The 20,667-nt window shown below is 40.3% G+C and overlaps 1 protein-coding gene across 5 annotated transcripts in view; it reads left to right on the top strand.

The window, feature by feature from the left end:
- Positions 1-20,667, top strand: part of rabepk (Rab9 effector protein with kelch motifs) — a 31,473-nt gene that overhangs the window by 1,778 nt on the left and 9,028 nt on the right. For 3 of the 5 annotated variants that reach the window (XM_043720188.2, XM_087998419.1, XM_087998421.1), the window contains exons 2-3: positions 603-681; positions 19,705-19,856. In XM_043720188.2, coding sequence (XP_043576123.1) covers positions 629-681; positions 19,705-19,856 — 205 coding nt within the window. In that variant the 5' untranslated portion in view covers positions 603-628. The remainder of the gene's footprint in view (positions 1-602; positions 682-19,704; positions 19,857-20,667) is intronic. The other 2 variants (XM_043720189.2, XM_087998420.1) reach the window with 1 other exon arrangement.

Genomic DNA, 20,667 nt, shown 5'->3' with positions numbered 1-20,667 from the left:
ACAGATTCAAAATTTCAGACAGCTGTTGACAGCTAGTTTACAACATGTACATGCATCAATCAAAGTCATAATGCCAATGTCAGATTTTGTAAAGATGTAGAGATGTCAGTGTTGGACTGGGTTGGACAAAATTGGAAGTCACGTGATACCAGGTTATAAGTCCAGCATTCCTGATGAAGGGCTTGTGCCCGAAACATCGACTCTCCTGCTCTTCATATGCTGCCTGACCTGCTGTGCTTTTCCAGTGCCACTCTTTAGGACTCTGATCTCCAGCATCTGCAGTCTTTGCTTTCTCCTGTAAGTCATGCCGGTTTATTCAAAATCACAAGCTTTCAGAGCACTGCTCCTTTGCCAGGTAAAGTCTGACAAAGTTTTCACCTGACAAAGGAGCAGTGCTCCGAAAGCTTATGATTTTACTAAATCTGTTGGCTATAACCTGGTGCCATGTGACTTCAGATTTTGTAAAAGTAGTAAATTACTTTATGGTCACATTGAGACTATAATATGCTGTGCTGCAGTTTGATTTCATGTTAATATTGTTTAATGCAAGTAATTTTTACACATTTGATAATGTAAAAGTTTAAGTATTCAATATCTGACAGTTTTATTCCAGATTTCTCAAAAGGCTATGGGATTGCTGACTGTCTTGGAACCAGGGGAAAGACCCCAAATAGCAACATGGTAGGCTCTCAAAGAATGTGTATATTTAATCTGACTATATTTGCAGGAATTGCAACTGTAAAATGGCACCTGTAAAACAGGGATAATGTCCCTACCTCACTTTTGTTTTGTTTTATTAATTCACATAGTCATCACTGGCCAGGCCAGCATTTGTTTCCTCTCCCTATTACTATAGGTCTGGAGTCATGTGTAGGCCAGACCAGGTAAGGATGGCAGGGAACTAGGTGGGGTTTTTTTTCCCAGAAATTGAGTGGTTTCGTAATCATCATTAGATTCCTAATTCCAGATTTTTATTGGAATTAAATTACATAATTGCTATGGTGGAATTCAAACCTGGATACCCAGAAAATTAGCTGTCTGATGGATTAACAGTCTAATGGGGATACACAGTGGCTTACTGGTGCTTTCTTCTGCTGTTACAACTATACATGAATTACAAGTTTTAGGAAGATGATATATAAATCTGTACAGTACTACTTGCCATTTCACTTAAAAAAGACACTAGAGAACATGCAAAAATATTTATGGAATTAAAAGCAGAAAATCTGTTTTCACAGGAGTTCTGTATAGCTTCTTGTTGGAACTCATGCTGTTTGTGATATATGTTATGATTTGAATTTAAATGTAAGGGTATGATCAAGAATTTCACATATGGAATAGAAATTAGTATGGTGGTAAATAGTGTAAAGGGTAACCATAACTGCGGGAAGTCATCAAAAGACTAGTTAACTGGGCAGAGCAGTGTAAGTTGGAATTCAACCTAGTATACTGTAGGTAATGCACTTGGAGATGGATTTCAAGGCAAGGAATTACACTAAGTGGTTGGACTCTGTGTAAAGTATTAATGATCAGAGGGACCTTGGTCCATATCCTCAGATCCCTGAAGATAGCAGGATAGGGTAGCTAAAGTAGTTAAGAAGGCATATGGGATATTTGCCTTTATTGGAGGCATAGAATAAAAGAGTAAGGAAGTCATGCAAGATCTGCATAAAATGCTATTGAAACCACAATTTGAATACTGTGGGCAGGTCTGGTCACCACATTATTTGAAGAATATAACTGTACTAGAGAGAGGACAGAGGAAATTTATCTGGATGTTGCTTGGGCTGGAAGGTCTGAGCTGTGCGCAAAGATTGGATATGTTGGGATTGTTTTCCTTCGAACAGCAGAAGTTGAAAGGGGAACCAGCTGGCAGTGTATAAGATTGTGAAGGGCATAGATAGAATGGATAGGAAGGCATAGGGGAGTCCAAAACTAGAGGATATAGGTTGAAGGTAAGAGGTAAAAAGCTAATGGAAGAGTTGAGATGTTTTTGTTCCACCAAGATGGTGGTAGGAGTCTAGAATTCATTACCAGAGTCAAAGCTCTTGTAACATTTAAGCAGCATTTAGATGTTTAGATACAGGCAGTCAACAAGTTGTGAATGGGTTTTATTCTTGAGTTAGTTTTTACACAAATCGGAACACAATACACGACAATGTAAAACAGCCTTTCAAATGTACAAGAAAGTGCTCGTATGTTGGATTTTTAAAATTAATGTTAATACATCCTGGATGGAATGAGCATTAGCCCATCGGATGTTTGTACATTAGGGATCCCCTGTGATTTGCATTGCCTTATCCTCCATGATTAAGGGCAAGAAAGCTTGAAAATGGCATTCGTGCCATCAGATCTTTGTCTGGTATTCGATGGGTTGTTGGAAATGTTTATGAGACACCAAGGAAAAACTGTGTCTGTTGTCTTAACAAGACAAGACTGGTATCTGACTTAATAGAAGTACTAAACTGGGTGAAAGCTAACTACGATATTGGGCAGGAACTGAGGAATGCAGATTTGAAGGTAAATCCACATCTGTCATGTGGGAATCTTTTAAAGGCTAGTTGGTTAGAGTTCAAGACCAACATACTCCTGTGAAAGTGAAGGATAAGGATGGCAAGATTTGGGAACCTTGGATGACAGGAGAAATTGTGACCTTAGAAAGAAAAAGGAAACAAATGTAAGGCGTTTGATAAGGTTCCCCATGGTAGTTTACTGCAGAAAATACGGAGATATGGCATTGAGGGTGAGTTGGAGGTTTGGATTAGGAATTGGCTGGATGGAAGAAGACAGAGGGTAGTAGTTGATGGCAAAGTTTCTTCATGGAGTGCCGTCACTAGCGGTGTTCCGCAAGGATCTGTTTTGGGACCATTGCTGTTTGTCATTTTTATAAATGACCTGGAAGAGGGGTTAGAAGGTTGGGTGAGCAAGTTTGCGGATGATACGAAAGTCGGAGGAGTTGTTGACAGTGAGGAAGCATGTGGCAGGTTACAGCAGGATATAGAGAAGCTGCAGAGCTGGGCAGAAAGGTGGCAGATGGAATTCAATGTAGCTAAGTGCGAGGTGATTCACTTTGGGAAGAATAACAAAAAGATGGGGTACTGGGCTAATGGTCGGATACTTGGTAGTGTGGATGAGCAGAGGGATCTTGGTGTCCATGTACACAGATCTCTGAAAGTTGCCACCCAGGTAAATAGTGCGGTGAGGAAGGCATATGGCGTACTGGCTTTTATTGGTAGAGGAATTGAGTTCCGGAGTCCTGAGGTCATGATGCAGTTGTATAAGACTCTGGTACGGCCGCATCTGGAATATTGTGTGCAGTTTTGGTCGCCATACTATAGGAAGGATGTGGAGGCATTGGAACGGGTGCAGAGGAGGTTTACCAGGATGTTGCCTGGTATGGTAGGAAAATCGTATGAGGAAAGACTGAGGCACTTGGGGCTGTTTTCACTAGAGAAAAGAAGGTTTAGGGGTGACTTGATTGAGGTGTACAAGATGATTAGGGGGTTAGATAGGGTCGACAGTATGAACCTTTTCCCGCGTATTGAGTCGGGTATTACAAGGGGGCATAGCTTTAAATTAAGGGGGGGTAGATATAGGACTGATGTTAGGGGTAGGTTCTTCACTCAGCGAGTCGTTAGTTCATGGAATGCCCTGCCAGTAACAGTGGTGGACTCTCCCTCTTTATGGGCATTTAAGAGGGCATTGGATAGGTATATGGAGGATAGTGGGTTAGTGTAGTTTAGGTGGGCTTGGATCGGCGCAACATCGAGGGCCCAAGGGCCTGTACTGCGCTGTATTCTTCTATGTTCTATGTTCTATGTAAGGCTTAGGGAACTGAAGTCAGACAGAGGTATTGAGGAATATATAGAAAACTAAAATTTCTTAAACACGGAGTTAAGGAGGGCTAAAAGGGGCCATGAAATAATCTTGCCAACAGGATTAAGAAAACTCCCAAGGATTTTTATATTTATGTAAAGAGCAGGAAGGTAGATAGGGAAAGTGTAGGTCGACTCAGAGGCAAAAAAAGGGAATTTATGCAAGGAGCCGGAGGTGTGGGTGAGGGCCTTAACAAATACTTTGCATTGGTATTCAAAGTGGAGAAAGACATGGTGGATGGTGAGTCTAGGGAATGGTGTATTGATACTCTACAACGTGTTGATGTAAAAATGGAGGAGCTGTTGGGTGCTTTGAAAGTCATTAGTGGTAGATAACCCAGGACCTGATGGGATCAATCCCAGAATATTGAGGTAAGCAACGGAGGAAATTGCTGGAATGTGGTACGAAATCTTTGTATCCTCTTTAGTTACAGATGAGGTCCCAGAGGACTGGAGAATAGTCAATGTTGTTATTTTATTTAAGAAAGGAAACAGGAATAATCCAGGAATTTACAGTCTGATAACTGGCTTGGTTGCAGATGACAGAGAATAGTAGTGGAAAGATCTGTGACCAGTGGTGTTCCACAGGGATCAGTCCTGGGATCCCTGTTGTTTGTAATATATATAAATGATTTGAAAGAGAATGTAGGTGTTCTGATTAGTAAGTTTGTGGATGACACAATGGTTGGGGAGCTGCAGATAGTGAGAAAGACTGCCAGATTATATAGATTGGCTGGAGACTGGTCAGAGAAATGTCCAAATTAAATTCTGGCAGTGCCAAAATATGAGGTGATGCATTTTGGAATGTGTAATGTAAGCGGGAAGTATACAGTAAATGGCAGATCCTTTAGCATTAATATACAGAGGGATCTAGGCTTACAGGTCCACAGTTTCCTGGAAGTGGAAATGCAACTGGATAAGGTAGCCAAGAAGGCATATGGAAATGCTTGCTTTCATCGCCCGGGGCGTAGAGCATACAAACTGGCAAGTCGTGTTGCAGCCGTAAAGAACTTAAGTAAGGCCACATTTGGAATATTACTAGTTCTAGTCACTGCGCTACCATAACGTTTTTAGATTAGATTAGTTTCCCTACAGTGTGGAAATGGGCCCTTCGGCCCAAAACGTCCACACCGACACTCCAAAGAGTAACTCACCTAGACCCATTTCCCTCTGACTAATGCACCTAACACTATGGGCAATTTAGCGTGGCCTGTTCACCTGACCTGCACATCTTTGGACTGTGGTGGGAAACTGGAGTACCCGGAGAAAACCCACACAGACACGGGGAGAATGTGCAAACGCCACACAGACAGTCGCCCGAGGCTGGAATCGAACCTGTTGTGAAGGCTTTGGAGAAGGTACAGAAAGGTTTACGAGGATGTTGCCTAATTTGGAGGTATTAGCTATGAGGAGAGATTGAAATAAGTCAGTTGTTTTCATTTGAACCACGGAGGCTAAGGGGCAACCTGATTAGGCTTACAAAATTATAAGAGGCATGGATAGTTGGAGTCTTTTACCCAGGGTAGAAATGTCAATTATTAGTGGACATAAGTTTATGATAAAAGGAGGTAAGTTTAAAAGGGATGTGAGGGGCAAATTTTTCACATAGAGGGTGGTAAGTGACTGGAATGCACTGCCAGAGGAGGTAGTAGAAGCAGATACAATAGCCATGTTTAAGAAGATACGTGATAAGCAGGGAATAAATGGATATGGACTGAGGTAAAAGATCTTTAGATTAGAAGGGTATGTGTTAACAGGCTTGATGGGCTGAAGGGCATGTTCCTGTCCTGTAATCTGGGAAGCTACCGCTCATCTAAGGCAAAGATTCAACATTACATCCAATCTGCGAGCACCGCCATTGGACACCCAAGGATGACAGTCTTCAACAACTGTGACATCCATGCTGATACCAAGATCCTGTGTATAAGGCAGTCATCCTTCTATATAGTTCCAAAACTTGTACAAAATATAAATGCCACCTCAAGGCCCTAAAATTGCCATCAAAGTCAGCTAGATTTGAAACATTAGCTTGCTTTCTCTCCATGGATGCTGCCTGACTCACTGTGATCTTCAGCACTTTTTTGTTTTCAGTACAGATTCCAGCATCTGTGGTATTTTCTCCTACACTGTTTGAGAAGGACTCTCCACTTCAGCTAGGCTAACTGATTTGGAGAAAGCTCCTTTATGAAGGGAGACAATTCTTTGATGTACACAGGTGAAGTGGTGCTTTCAAACAGTTGTATCGATGTCAATGTTCAGTTATTCAGTCAGTCTGAAGATTTCACCATATATATTACCGAAGGAAACTTTCCTGCTTTATTGGAAATAACATGGCTGGAGAAAATCAAGGGGCTGAAATAAATCATTTGTCAGATTGATCTGCCAGAAACTGATCTACCAGAATTTTTAAAGAAACATGCCAGTATTTTCATTAGGGATCTGGGAAGCATGGAAAAGATCTGTCAGATTAAAAATCAAGGATGAGAATCAAGCAAAATGTTGGAAGGCTAAATCTTGGCCCTGTGCAATCAGATGAAAGGTTGAGGCTGAATTAGAGGTATTAGTCAAGATGGGAGTCCTTGAACCTGCAAAAATGAGTGATTTGGTCACCCCTATTGTACCAGTAACACAACTGCTATGAATTTAGAATTACATTTAGAATTAGAATTCCTACAATGTAGAAACAAGCCCTTCGGCCTAACAAGTCCACTAAATCTCCAAAGAGTAACCCCCCAGACCTATTCCCCTACCCTACATTTACCCCTAACTAATGAACCTAAACAACACATCCCTGAACACTATGGGCAATTTAGCATGGCCAAATCACGCCCATAGCTCGCACTTCAATCAGAAGTCACGCTGGCTTTCAGGAAGGATTTCCTCAGAGACTGAGAGAAGATTTGGGTGATCTTTCTAACAATCGAGAATAAGGAGTTTCCTTGGTAATTCATACAGCCTACTTGTCTCCTTTCATGAAGTTAATGGTGTGGTGGTTGCATTCCTGAGATCGGTTGGGGTTTTTTCTTTGTCCCAGATTTTCAGAATAGTTAATGGAGATGAAGGATAAGCTCTGCTCCTCCAAGTTTGAACATCTTTTCTGGAATCCTGCCACTCCTGTGGCTCTTCTGTTATCAATGTGTCTCATGACAGCTTCAACTTCGACATACTAGGTTGGAGTCCAAGACCATCTGGAGGAAGTTGGGGATTTCCTCATACACATGCTCGTTGACAATTGCACCAAGGTTTCGGAGTTCTGTGGAGTGTTCCCTCCTTTGGAGGCTGATGTTATCTCTGCCTTTCAAAAGGGTTCCATCCTTATTCTGCATTAGTTTGAGACCAAGGATGTTTGGTCCATATATTACCTTGAAGGCACTGAAGAAAATCTGAATGGTGTGCTTGTCAGCAAAGAGTTACTGCTCCTTAGCTTTCTTAGTCCACCATTGGTTCTTGATTTCTCTAGATCTTCTTTGTAAGTCTGCTTTTGCTGTTTGATGACATCTCCTTTTGACTTGTTGGTGATATATTTTGCCAGACACAGAGTGCTAAATGCCTTCCTAACCAATCTGTCTACCTGTCCTGTTCTAGTGGCAAGGAAATCCATGTTGGTAAGGTCTGAGGGGAGAAGCCAGATGAACCTCAGTACAAAACAAGTCCTTGGTGCTGACTCAGACAGGAGATACTCATGTGATTTCAACTGTTGCAACAATACATGAAGGTTGCAACAGAGTGAGAGCCTCCAGTCGGTGAGGTTTCCTTGCCACTGGAACTAATCTGGTACCTGACATCAGCAAGAACGGAGGAAGGGTGACCAGATTTAAAGAAATATTCTGTGGTCCAGTCAAAGAGAATTTGTGGTCTTGTCTGATCTAGCCATGTATCAAAGCTTGGAGAATGCCAATTAACACGGTTTAAATGTTTTGTAGCAGTCAATAATAAAGACCAGCAGAAACCCCAAACTCTAGTTGAGTGGTTTCAAAATGCTTAATCTTCCATTAAATTAAATTGAAGTATGATGTCATTGTTCAGTCCATTCCCCGACCAACTTTTGAAAGCTGTTGAACTGCTGCAAACGTTGCTTTTCTATTTGTTAGTGTTTTTTAATGGGAGAGAGATACTTTTTGCTCAATATTTAAAGAAAGCTAAAATTGCTGTTTTTATCTCAAAGATTTGACATATTTAAGATAAATATAGCACATCCATATGAAACACAACATTTCCTCCATAATAATCTATAATTGTACCTACAATTGTTGGCCTTGCGTTTTTGAATATTATAAAGAAGCAATTGATTTGAGCTGTGGTTGGATTGCAACCAATCACGGAAAGAAATGATAATTTACAGGAGATTGTGTCCCACTGTGAATAAATGTATAAGTTTATGCAGAATTTAATGTAGCAAGTGCAGTGATTGTAACAAGATCAGCTAACTGGACCTGATTTGAGGGAGGAGTGGGTGGGAGGCTGTTAATCTGGTCTGAGCGGGGAGCCTGGCTGACATAACAAAAGGGGAATGTCAGAGATGCTGTCACTTTGATAGCTGATTCTGAATGAGGCAGTACTAAAGTAAATAAATAATAAATACTCTGTTCATGTGTAAATAAAGGGTGACTTGGTAACCGATACTGGCCTCTGTGGAGTTATTTCAAGGAGTAAAATACAGTCCTGAGGAAACTCATTCGCAACAGTCGGCTTTGCTTACATCACGCATTTGTTTGGGAAGCTTGACTCATTTAACCCTGCATTGAGATGTAGAAAGAATGTGGTTTTTTTCCAAGCAAATGCCATGTAGCAGACAAAAAGCAATAAGCAGTTCACTTGACAGCCTGTGGAACTGCAGCTTTTTCAGTTATTAGGAGCCTAATTTTCTGATGCGGGAAGTACGAAAACTATTCAAGAATTGACATAGTTAAGAAATATTACAACCCCAAGTCACCTCTAATTCTGAGACATAATCATTTTTACTTGGCAATTGGAGAACCAGGGGTATCTGTAGAAGGATTATTGACTAGGTTAAGACTGCTGGCAGAAGACTGACTTTGCTTTAACCCTTAAAATGCATGGAGACCATCTGAGTTATGTGGAACTAATGATGTAACTATGCAAAAATGGATATTAGCTGAAGCCCAACTGGACTTCAGTCAGGCACTACAACTGGCTTTGTCATTGGAAAATGTGACAAGTGGAGCATATGAATTGCAGGGTATTTCAATGGAAGTGGACACTTTCATCAATCTGACTGAGTTTGGGAACACTACTGATTACAAGCAATTGCATTGCCCCACTCAGGACATATTCTAATCAGAGAAACTCTTAAGTCAGCCCACAGCAAAACCTCAAGACAAGTCAAGCCTCGGCCAAAATCATTTAAAACTTTCTTCGGAATCATGACCAGCAAGCCATAGTTGCTGCCAGTAAGCGGACTCGAGACAGCAAAACAGTCCGACTAAATCTAATTTAAGTGAAATAACTTATAAGCTGGTATCCAGGAGAGGTCATACCCTGGAAAGTCCATTTACATCTGGTTCAGAACAGTTAAATTGCTTAGCAACATACAAATCAGAACCAGTCAAGATAAACACATGGCTCAATGATTATCTGGTTCTGATAGAGGTTGATACAGGTGCAGCTGTACCAGGCTAACAAAAAACCCTCTGGACACCAGCTGTAAAGTTTGTGTAAGACCTCAGCCAGGCTGAGAACCTATACATGGGCACCTTTGCAGGTTAATAGTACAATTTTAGTTCTGGATTCCTATGAAAAGCATTTGGTTCAGTTCCCAGTGACTGAAGTAAAAGGCTAGAGCCGAAACTTGATGGGATGAAATTGATTGCAAGAGATTCTCTTAGCTTGGTTCAACATTTTTCTATTAGAAAATGGTTGCCTCAGTGACGTCTTCCAGGAAGATCTGAGACTATCAGAGGAGCCAAGACCACCTTGCATGTTGACCAGGAAGCAATTCCACAATTCTGCAAGGCCCATCCAGTGCCATTTGCCTTACAGGCAAAGCCAGAGGCAGAAATCAGAAGGCTGGCAAATTAAGGAATCATCAAACCAGTCCACTTTGTATAATTGGAAGCATCAGTTCTCCCGATTTGCGTTTGTGAGGATTTTAAACAAACAGTAAACTGCTTTTCTCAGCTGGCTAAATTCTCATACCCTCACATAAAGGATGTAGACACAAAGCTGGCAGGAGGGCTGTCCTTCACACAGCTGGACATGAGCCTTGCTTACTTGTGAGGATTCCCAGAAGTATGCTACAGTTAATACCCATAAGGATCTGTATGAATATTCAAGACTGCCATTTGGGGTATCCTTAGTCTGTTCAATTTTTTAGGAATTGATTGAGAACAATGTGCAAGGTCTGCCTCTGGACACCATTTACCTAGATGATGCACTAATAACAGGGAAAGCTAGTAAGGAACACAGGGAATGTGAATATCATCCTAAGGGGATCTTTCCGAGGCGTACGCCGTTTCTCCCAGGCAGGAAAATGTGTGTTCCAGGCACTTCAAGTGACCTACAGTGCCAACAAGGTACTAGTTGGAAGATAAAGTGAGGGTGATTAAAAGTGTCTTGACTCGTATGTCCGTCCAAGAGCTAAGATCATTTCTTGGGCTAGTAAATTATTATGGACAGTTCATACATAACGTGGCTTCCATCCTGGCACCTTTTACATCAACTTAAAAAGGGTTACCCTTGGAAATGGTTGTATAGACAAACCCTAGCTGTCAGTGAAATAAAGAAACAACTATCATTCTCTTAGGTGTTGGCACACTATGATCTCAAGAAAGATTTGGCATTGACATGTGATGCTTCCCCATATGGCATTAGAATGGTATTAGCTCATAGGTGGCCCAGTGGGGAGGAATGACCAATAGCATGTGCATCAAGAATTTTGGCTAATGCAAAACATAAATATACCTAGATCGAGAAAGAAGGATAGGCAGTCATATTTGGAGTAAGGAAGTTCCACCAATACAGTTATGGATGAAAATTTGTGACAGGCGCACACCACAAACCCCCTACTTGGTCTGCTTTAAGAGGACAACTCATAACTTTGGGCTACATGCAGCAGTGGGCTTTAATACTAAGCATTTATAGTTACAAGTTAGAACACCATCCAGGGCGTCAAGTAGCTAATGTGGATGCAATTAGCTGCCTTCCTTTAACACATACACCACCAACTGTACATCCAATGGAAGAGTCTGTAATGATACTAAATTTCCTGTACACATTCCCAGTCACAGCTGACAGTATCAGACTTCAGATGCAGAAAGATCCAGTCCGTCCAAAACTGAAACAACTGCTATAAATGGGGGAATCCAAAGAGCCATCACAAGTAGAATTGAAGCCTTTTTGAAGCTGGAGAGCCCAGCTCAAGGTCGAGTGTGGCATATTGTTGTGGGGAGTCAGAGTGATTGCCCCAAGCAAAGGTCACTGTCAAATACTGGCTGATCTCCACCAGGGCAATCCAGGGGTCTCCAAAATGAAGATGGTTGTGAGAAGTTATGTCCAGCCTGGATACGAACAATGCCATGTTGGTGGGATAATGCCTGGAGTGCCAACAGGGCCAGCAACTCCTCCACATCATGGGAATGGCTGGGTGAACCAGCAAACGGTTAAACGGCAACTATTGCAGGTCCTTTGCAGGTTCAGTGTTCTTAGACATTGTAGATATCCTTGCAAAGGAGTTGGTTGTGTATAGAGTCCATTCATAAACATGGGGACAATAGAAAAACTGCACATCTTTTCCAATACATGAACTCCTGGAAATCTTGGACATAAATAACAAACCATAATTTACCAGCAAGGAATTTGGGTATTCCTAAAGTCTATGGGATTCAACAAAAAAGGACAGCTCCGTACTACCCAGCATCCAATGGACTGACAGAAAGAGCAGTCCAAACTTTTAAGGTTAGCTTGAAGAAACAGACTGCTGCTTCACAGTTCTTATTTGACTGCAGGCCCATGTAATTACAAGGATAGAACTAGCAGGGTTACTAATGGGGAGAAGACTTTGCACCAGGTTAACTCTGACCTTCCAGGACCTGAGAGTCAAAGGTGAAACAGCATCAGGAACACCAGTGCCAGACACCAGACTCCACCAAATGAGAGACCCAGTTTGGTACAGAGGACAAGGTTTGGTGTAACTGGCCCCATGTGAGTAAGAGTTCTGGTTGACGTGAGGTCAGGACCAGTGACATATAAAGTTTGGTCAGGCGCAATGATCTTGAACAAGCAGGTGGACTATATGAAAGCTGCAAATTCACAACCAGTAAGGCCCCACACAACAAGCTCAAAATAAAGCTTTGACAAAGGGTCAGTTAGACTCAAAACGTTAGCTCTTTTCTCTCCTTACAGATGCTGCCAGACCTGCTGAGATTTTCCAGCATTTTCTCTTTTGGTTTCAAAATATCAAGTATTGTCAAATCCACAGAATCTGAAACGGATGTGATGGATGTAGCCGCTTTGACACCTTTTGCCATTGGAAGAAAACAGGGAAATTGTGCTGAGGTACTCCTGGCGCAAGAAGCAAGTTCCTGTGCGTTACCTGCTGCCTGTATTGGACACCATGTTAGAGGACACTGAAATGGTGCTAAAATGTCCAAGGAGGGCTCTCCAAGAAAAAGGACCGGCATATGTCCTCAGACTCAGAGGGTGGGATGTAGTAATTGTGACGAGGGCAGCCAACAGGACATCTTGGATTATGTGTTCCCTGATTGAGGCTGTTAATCTGGTCCAGTCGGGTTGTCTTGGCTGATATCTAGAAAGGGAATGTATAGAAAGGGAATGTCAGAGATGCTGACACTCTGGTAGTTGACTCTGGATGAGACAGGACTAAAGTGAAGGACTGTTCATGTTTAAATAAAGGGTGACTTAGTGTTGGATATCAGCCTCTATGGAGTTATTTCAGCATGGACTAAAGGGAGTTCCCTCTGTCCCATGACACGTTAGCAGTTTCCTGTGCCAATTTCCCTGTCCTTCCTTTCACTATATCTCATAGGGCTACTGTTCCATGGGTGCCAGTCACCATATAGTTCCTCACCTTAATTTCTGTTGTTCATGACTCTGGTATAAGACTCTGGTGCAGCCGCATCTGGAGTATTGTGTGCAGTTTTGGTCGCCATACTATAGGAAGGATGTGGAGGCACTGGAACGGGTGCAGAGGAGGTTTACCAGAATGTTGCCTGGTATGGTAGGAAGATCGTATGAGGAAAGGCTGAGGCATTTGGGGCTGTTTTCATTGGAGAAAAGGTTTAGGGGTGACTTGATAGAGGTGTACAAGATGATCAGGGGTTTAGATAGGGTTGACCATGAGAACCTTTTTCCACGTATGGAGTCAGCTATTACGAGGGGTCATAGCTTTAAATTAAGGGGTGGTAGGTATAGGACAGATGTTAGGGGTAGATTCTTTACTCAGCGAGTCGTGAGTTCATTGAATGCCCTGCCAGTAGCAGTGGTGGACTCTCCCTCTTTATGGGCATTTAAACGGGCATTGGATAGGCATATGGAGGATAGTGGGCTAGTGTAGGTTAGGTTGGCTTGGATCGGTGCAACATCGAGGGCCAAGGGGCCTGTACTGCGCTGTATTTTTCTATGTTCTATGAATGAGTCTTTGTGTCCTTAATTACAAAGGTTACCAGAAGTAAGAACAATTCTTTCCTCACTTGGAATTCACCCAGAGGTCCACTTCTATAGGATTTGCTGGATTCATGTCAAGTGGGAGAACATCAAAAATTTTAATCCAGGGTCCTATTACAAATGTATATTTTTGTAGGACAATTTCACTCAATTGATTGGGTGCTATCTTGTATGCTGGAAACTTTTGTTTATTCAGTGTTCCTCCAATGCGAATTGGCTTTAACTTGATTTAAGAATTTAGACCATTATTTATAAGGAATGCAAACTTTCCATACCTGTATTGGGTATAACGCAATTCTAGTCCTATTAATTTAAATGGTTAGGCTATTGCGTGATTTTCTTATAATGTGAGATCGCACGAGAATGGAACTATCATGTTATATCATCACTGACTGTAATATTATTGGATTTAGCATGGTTTTGTGGTGTACTGTCAATTTGAGTTTGGTTTGAAGGAAATTAAAAACTCTTCTGCTTCACAGCTAGCATTTTAAATCTAAAGCTATCGAGGATTATAAATCAGGAGGGACATGGATCAGGTGATTAGCCACAGTCTTTTTCCCAGGGTGGGGGGTGTCCAAAATTAGAGGGCATAGGTTTAAGGTGAGGAGGTAAGATTTAAAAGGAAGCTAAGGGTAACTTTTTCACACAGGGTGGGGCATGTTTGGAACGAGCTGCCAGAGGAAGTGGTGGAGGCTGATACAATTATAACATTTAAAAGGCATCTAGATGGATATATGAATAGGAAGGGTTTGAAGGGATATGGACCCAATATTGGCAAATGGGACTAGGTTAGATTGGAATTTCTGGTTGGCACAGATGAGTTGGACCAAAGGATCTGTTTCCATGTTGTACTCTATGATTAAGGTACCTTATATACTGAAATAATAGTTGACCTCGTGTAAAAGTCGAGTCCTTATTTTTGGCCAGAAAATCTGGAATTTTCCATATATCTCATGTAAAATTCAACCCAAGTTCTTCACAGATAAGATCAGCATTTATGAGTCAGTGTGCCAGTCGACCCGCTCCACTGCGGATCTTCCACTTGCTGGCACTCGTGCTCTGCTCCAGGTTTTCAGAATTACTGTAATTCATCGTGTTTTTGTTCTTTATTCATTTAGAGGTCAGTTGGGCTTCTGCAAGTGATATGGTATGAATTTTGACGGGCATGATTCTCAGCCCCTCAAAAGTAGTTTCCATGTAATAGTCATTAATTTAACTTAAAATGTAGTCAAAAAATGTACTGTTACTCGAATACATACAATATGAAATATGGTATGTTCAGATATTTAATTGTAAAATATTAACATTTAAAGATATATCAGTGAAAATATTTATAATATACATTTTTAGGGTAAACGTTTCTGAATGAGATGTCGCAGCATTCCTCCTCCTTTTTGATATTAGGAACAAAACTTCTGGAAACTGAGCAGGGTATTTCACTTATCCATGAATCCAATCCAAACATTTGGAGAAAACTCAAATACTTTTCAATATAAATCACTACGCCCTACACAATACCCTTAAGCGAATATTTATATGTCAAAGACTGGATTGGAATTCACAACTTTCTGACCAAGGTTTGCATATATGACATCCGAATGTCCCACATACTGTAATTTAAAGGATATTGATATCCATACTAAAAAAGAACATATTAATTAAACTAAATTAATTTATGTTTTAACTTGGCAAAGGCATTAAATAATATTAGGCTGTAAAGAAACATTAAAACTTTTAAAATCATATAAGTTTTGATAAGTATTAATAATAACATAAGTTATGCACTGATAATGACATCAAAAGAATTTTCATTTTTAACAATTAATAAACAACCTAGAATAGGAGCCCAGAAGTAATTTAAGTCCATCACGATATGTTGAACATAGTTAGCTTTTATTTAGTAACAATAAAACAAAGTTGCATTTCATATCCAAGTTTGAAGCACAAACTTGAAAAGTTACAGTTGCATTTCGTGTTGATAAGCTTCCAGTGTAAAGGCTGTGACTTTTTGAATATAAAATCACATATACATGAGTAGTGGGTTTCGGTGATAGTTTACCTTCTTTTCTACTTTGGATTCTTTGTTTCTTGAACCATCTTTTCCTTCATGTGCAGTAGATTTCTTCTATTCTGCCATAACTGCCATTTGAAGATTAAACTATTGATTTGACTTGTAGTGCATTCACCTTTTATTTCCATTTTGATTTCTTATTTTCAATCCTTAAACACAATCAATTACTGAAAATAGTCAATATATCTTCAAGAGCTCCCCACAACTTCCCAGATGTGAGTGGGAAAAGTTCAATATTAAGTTGCTTATTATAAAGATGACCTTATTTTATTGGCCAGTAGGAAACAATCAAAATGACCAATTTAATCCCTACATCAATTTCCAAAGCATCGTTTGACTAAAAACCTTTGACAGAAACAATAAAAGCCAGATTTTATTTTTTGTCTGAAACAATAATCCCATATCTTTTATTTTTTTCCTTGAGCCTAGATCACTATGAGTAGAATTTCTTTCTGATAGCAATTCTCTTTCTAGTTTGTAAATAGTTCATGAAGGGGTGACTTGACCAAAAATTGTAGCACATTAATCGACCTTTGTTCTTCATTTTTTTGTCTGGCTTTAAATTGAGTTGGTATTCCCAAAATGTGAGAATATCAAATAAAATCTGAGAATGCAATGGTTAATTCATCAGTATTATTCTTGCTTACACATGTTTCTGCTTATCGTGGAAGGCACTATATTTAACCAATTAATATTTTTAGTGAACCAATGAGCTGAAGCTCGCCATATTACAACTCCAGTATACAAAAGGCACATACAAATGTGACAGAGCATTAGAAAGAGTTTACATGTCCATCCAGGACCTTTCTATCTTTGTGCCAATGTAGTAACCATCCAAGAAATTAATAACGGTTAAATCAACCTTTAAATAGCAAATACTACTGTTTACATTAGCAAGTCATTAAGAATTTCAAGCTAGAATATTGCAGTTGTCCCAACTGCAGTCTACGAAATCAGTAGAGAGTGGAAGTTAATACTTGGATTTTTCTAGTTTGTGTGATTTATCAAATTGTTGTGGTTATTAGCTGTGACTCAGTTTGAAGTTTATAGATTCAGGTAACTTTCCAGAGTCACAAGCACAAAATCTAAGCTGATATTTGAAAATTGGAGTTGCTGTCTTTCAAATGATGCTTTAAACCTAGCTGGCATTCAATTTCTTAGGTGAATGTAAAACAGTGTAACTAATACACGTTATCTGTTCATCATTATATTGCTGTTTTTGGGAGTTTGACCATGAGATTTAGAAGCAGATTCCCTTCCTGTTAAAAATATGCCAATCTCGGCAATGAATATAGTTAATGACACAGCCTTAATTGGTCTCTGCAGCAAAGAATTCCATAGACTGACTACACTCGGAGAAGAAGTTCCTCCACATCGCTGCCTTGCTACTGTACTTGTTTCCTACGTTAAGCAATGGCTACACATTAAAAGTACTTTGTTTGCTGCAAAGCATTTTGGAAAATATCAAGATTGTGAAACCTGCCACATAATTGCAAATTATTACTTCTATATACTTACTGAGCTATTGAGGCATTTCAATATACATTACATATGTGGATTCTTGAATGGAAATACTTTCTGAAACTCCTTTCACCTTCTCATGCAAATTTAAAACAATGTGACCTTTCTAGATGTGACAATGTTTTTACTTCCCTTAACAGAAACTGAATACTTTTGGTGGAATACGTTGGTATATTTTAACAAATTATTGTTGTACATTATTATCCATGTTCTTGTCTGTTTTCCGTATGCCTTAATATCCTGATTCTGATTGTAATCTTAGGACAGGGACAAAACGGAGATGAGACACTCGCCACAAGGAACAAAAACAAAATGGTACAAAAGCAAAATATTGCAGGAAATCTTAAAAACAAAACAGAAAATGCTGGAAATATTCAGCAGTTTAGGCAACATTTGTGAAGAGAGAAGCAGTTAATGTTTTTTGTTTATCAACCTGGTAATGAAAACTAGAGAAATGTTTAAAACATTTAACAGGGCTAAGGAGGTACAAACCGAAGGAAAGATGCGGGAAGGTCTGTGAGCGGTTGGAGGACAGGTTAGACTAAGTTACAAAAGAGATGATGAAGCAAAGCACAGATAATCTGATGACCATGTGTCATCACTAAGTCATAGCAATATGAGGATTAGCAGAAATCTTAAAAGCTATATGCCTATCTTTTTTGGTGCAACATCTACTGGCCAGCAAAGGAAAACATAGTGGAAATTTCTGGTGGAAATGTATGATATAAAGAATTCTCCAGTGTACAAATGTATACAACAGTATATTGGATACAAAACATTTTCTGTACCACTTCATAAAACTTACTTGACCAACCTTCTACTCTGTTGCTTGATAAAGATAATATATCATTTTTACTTGTAGTGCCAAAGCTAGCAGTATTTGATCCACAGTTTAACAGGCCTTTTTCTCAACTTTTACCTATTACCCCTTCATCAGTTGTGTTCTGTCACTCCATTAATATAAGGGCAAACAAGTTGGAGAGCATACTAATGAGGGTCAAGTTTGTGGTGTGGAAAAGCAGGTCAGGCAATATCTGAGGAGCAGGACGTTTCGGGCATAAGCCGTTCATCAGGAATGAGGCTTGTGGGCCAGGGGCTGAGAGATAAATGGGAGACGGTTGAGGTTGGGGAAAGGTAGCTGAGAATGCAATAGGTAGATGAAGGTGAGGGGGAAGGGGATAGGTCAGAGAGGAGGGTGGAGCGGATAGATGTGAAAGGTGATGGACAGATCAGGAGGGTGGTGCCAAATTGGAGGCTTAGGACTGGGATAATGTGGGTTGAGGGGAAATGAGGAAACTGTTGAAATGCACATTGATCCCCTGTGATTACAGGGTCCCAAGGCACAATGTGAGGCATTCTTCTTCCAAGTGTCGGGTGGTAAGGGTTTGACGATGGAGGAGGCCCAGGACCTACATGTCCTTGGTCGATTGGGAGGGGGAGTTGAAGTGTTCAGCCATGGGGCTGTGGGGTTGGTTGATGCGGGTGTCCCAAGGATGTTCTCTGAAATGATCCTCAAGTTGACGTCCTGTCTCCCCGATGTAGAGGAGACTACATTGGGTGCGTCGGATACCGTGGATGACATTGGAGGTACAGGTAAATTTCTGCCAGATGTGGAAGGATCATTTTGGACCTTGGATGGATGTGAGGGGAGTGGTGTGGGTGTAGGTTCTGCACTTCAGCGGAGGAATTGGGAATAGGGGATGGCGTTTTTGCAGGCAATAGGATGAGAAGAGGTTAGTCTAGGTAGCAGTGGGAGACAGTGGGCTTGTAGCTGATGTCCGTGGTTAGTCAGTTGCTGGAGATGGAGATGGAGAGGTCAAGGAAGGGGAGGGAGAAGTCCAAGATGGTCCAGGTGAATTTGAAGTCTAGGCGAACGGTGTTGGTGGGCAGAGGAAGGGTGGGAATAGGGGATGGTGTTTTTGAAGGCAGTAAGATGGGAGAGAGGTGTAGTCTAGGTAGCTGTTTTGCAGGCAGTAGGTTGGGAGGAGTTGTGGTCTAGGGAACATATAAATGAGTCTCCCATTTATAATCCAGTACATGAGTGATCCATGTGAAGAGTGTCCCATTTTTTGGTGACTTGTATCTGACCTGGTTACCTTGGAGAATGATTTTGCGGTATTCACCAATAGACTTGGACCCTTCTGTAACTTTTAGACACAGGAGGGCACCAAATGTATCTTGATAAAAGTAACCAAATCGTGATTTAACCTTATTATTGAACATGTTAGTTTGGGCCATATATATTTATGGCAATACAATTGGGTGACCCAGTACATGCTTTTTTTCTTTTCAAAGTAGACCTAACCTCAAATACTATAAAATAACCTAAACTGGAGAGAAAGTAAAATGACAGCAATCTTTAGTGAAAATATTTTGCAGTAAATTTCTCAATAAATGATGGTCTTTATATGATATAGTACCTAACAGAGAACAGAAAGTTAATATTGACAATCTTAAAAGAGAACAGATTAGTCGGCTTAAAGACTATGGCCTGTTTTTCACTGAGTGAGTTTGAATTTATTGGCGAAACGTACAGCAATATTTGAGATTGTTTATTTTCTCCCACATTTCCCTCTCTCCCCAATTTTTTAGGTATACTCTTGTACCAAGAGGGGAGTGTCCAGATGTTCGAGTTGGTCATACTCTCACATTTGTACCAGATACCTCTGAGGAAGGGAAGGTCATTATAGTTGGAGGAGCAAATCCTAATGGAAGTTTTTCTGATGCCCATGTATTAGATCTGGGTAACAACATTGTTATTTTTAAATTTTTTGTTATGCTTGTAACAGTTAACATTTGGTTGATTTGAAATTTAAATTTTATTAATGTGAAATTGCAGAATTAACTTTGCTGAAGTTGTTTTTCCTTCCCTCTACACACAACAGAGGATTGCTACTATCTGTGTAATAGTTGGTAGTACCATTTCATATTAGCTCAGAACAATCCTTGCATTGTGATTTCTCAGTGTCAGCTATGTTTTGTTTTATTCCTTGATATCCCCTTGTTGCCTGCTTTAATAAATTCATGAGGTTAAATCCTTATATTGGATTTAAAATACCATCAATCCTGCTCTGCGATTTCACAATGACTCTAAAATGAAATACAATTTTAACTTCCCTTCAGGGAGAATCCAAGACATAACACTGAGTGACACAGTAATAAGGTTCCAAATATGACTCTAGAGGGTTTGGGACTGAAAACCAAGGCCACTGGATAACTTCGTGAATGTTGTTATTAGGGAGCCAATTAGCTCATTTGGCCAGATGGCTGGTTTGTGATGTAGAGTGATGCCAACAGCGCAGGGTTAATTCCTGGCTGAGGACATGATGAGGGTACTACCTTTCTCACTTGAGGCATGTTGACCCTCGATTAAATTCACCACCAGTCATCTCTCTCTGTAATGAGTGAGCATTCTTATGGCCCTCTAGGGCTACATTTTAGTATTATTGGTTACTGATGGATTGAAACATCTTGTGCACAAAATGTAAATATTGAAGTTGTGTATAATATATAATGTGTCTGATCTATTTCCAACAATATGTCTTTAAGTGTATT

The sequence above is a fragment of the Chiloscyllium plagiosum genome, unplaced genomic scaffold, assembly GCF_037043375.1.
Source record: "Chiloscyllium plagiosum isolate Xiang-an unplaced genomic scaffold, Cpla_swu_hap1 HiC_scaffold_21, whole genome shotgun sequence".
Lineage (NCBI taxonomy): Eukaryota > Metazoa > Chordata > Chondrichthyes > Orectolobiformes > Hemiscylliidae > Chiloscyllium > Chiloscyllium plagiosum.
Note: the sequence above shows the minus strand (reverse complement) of the source record. Positions and strands in the feature narration are given on the sequence as shown.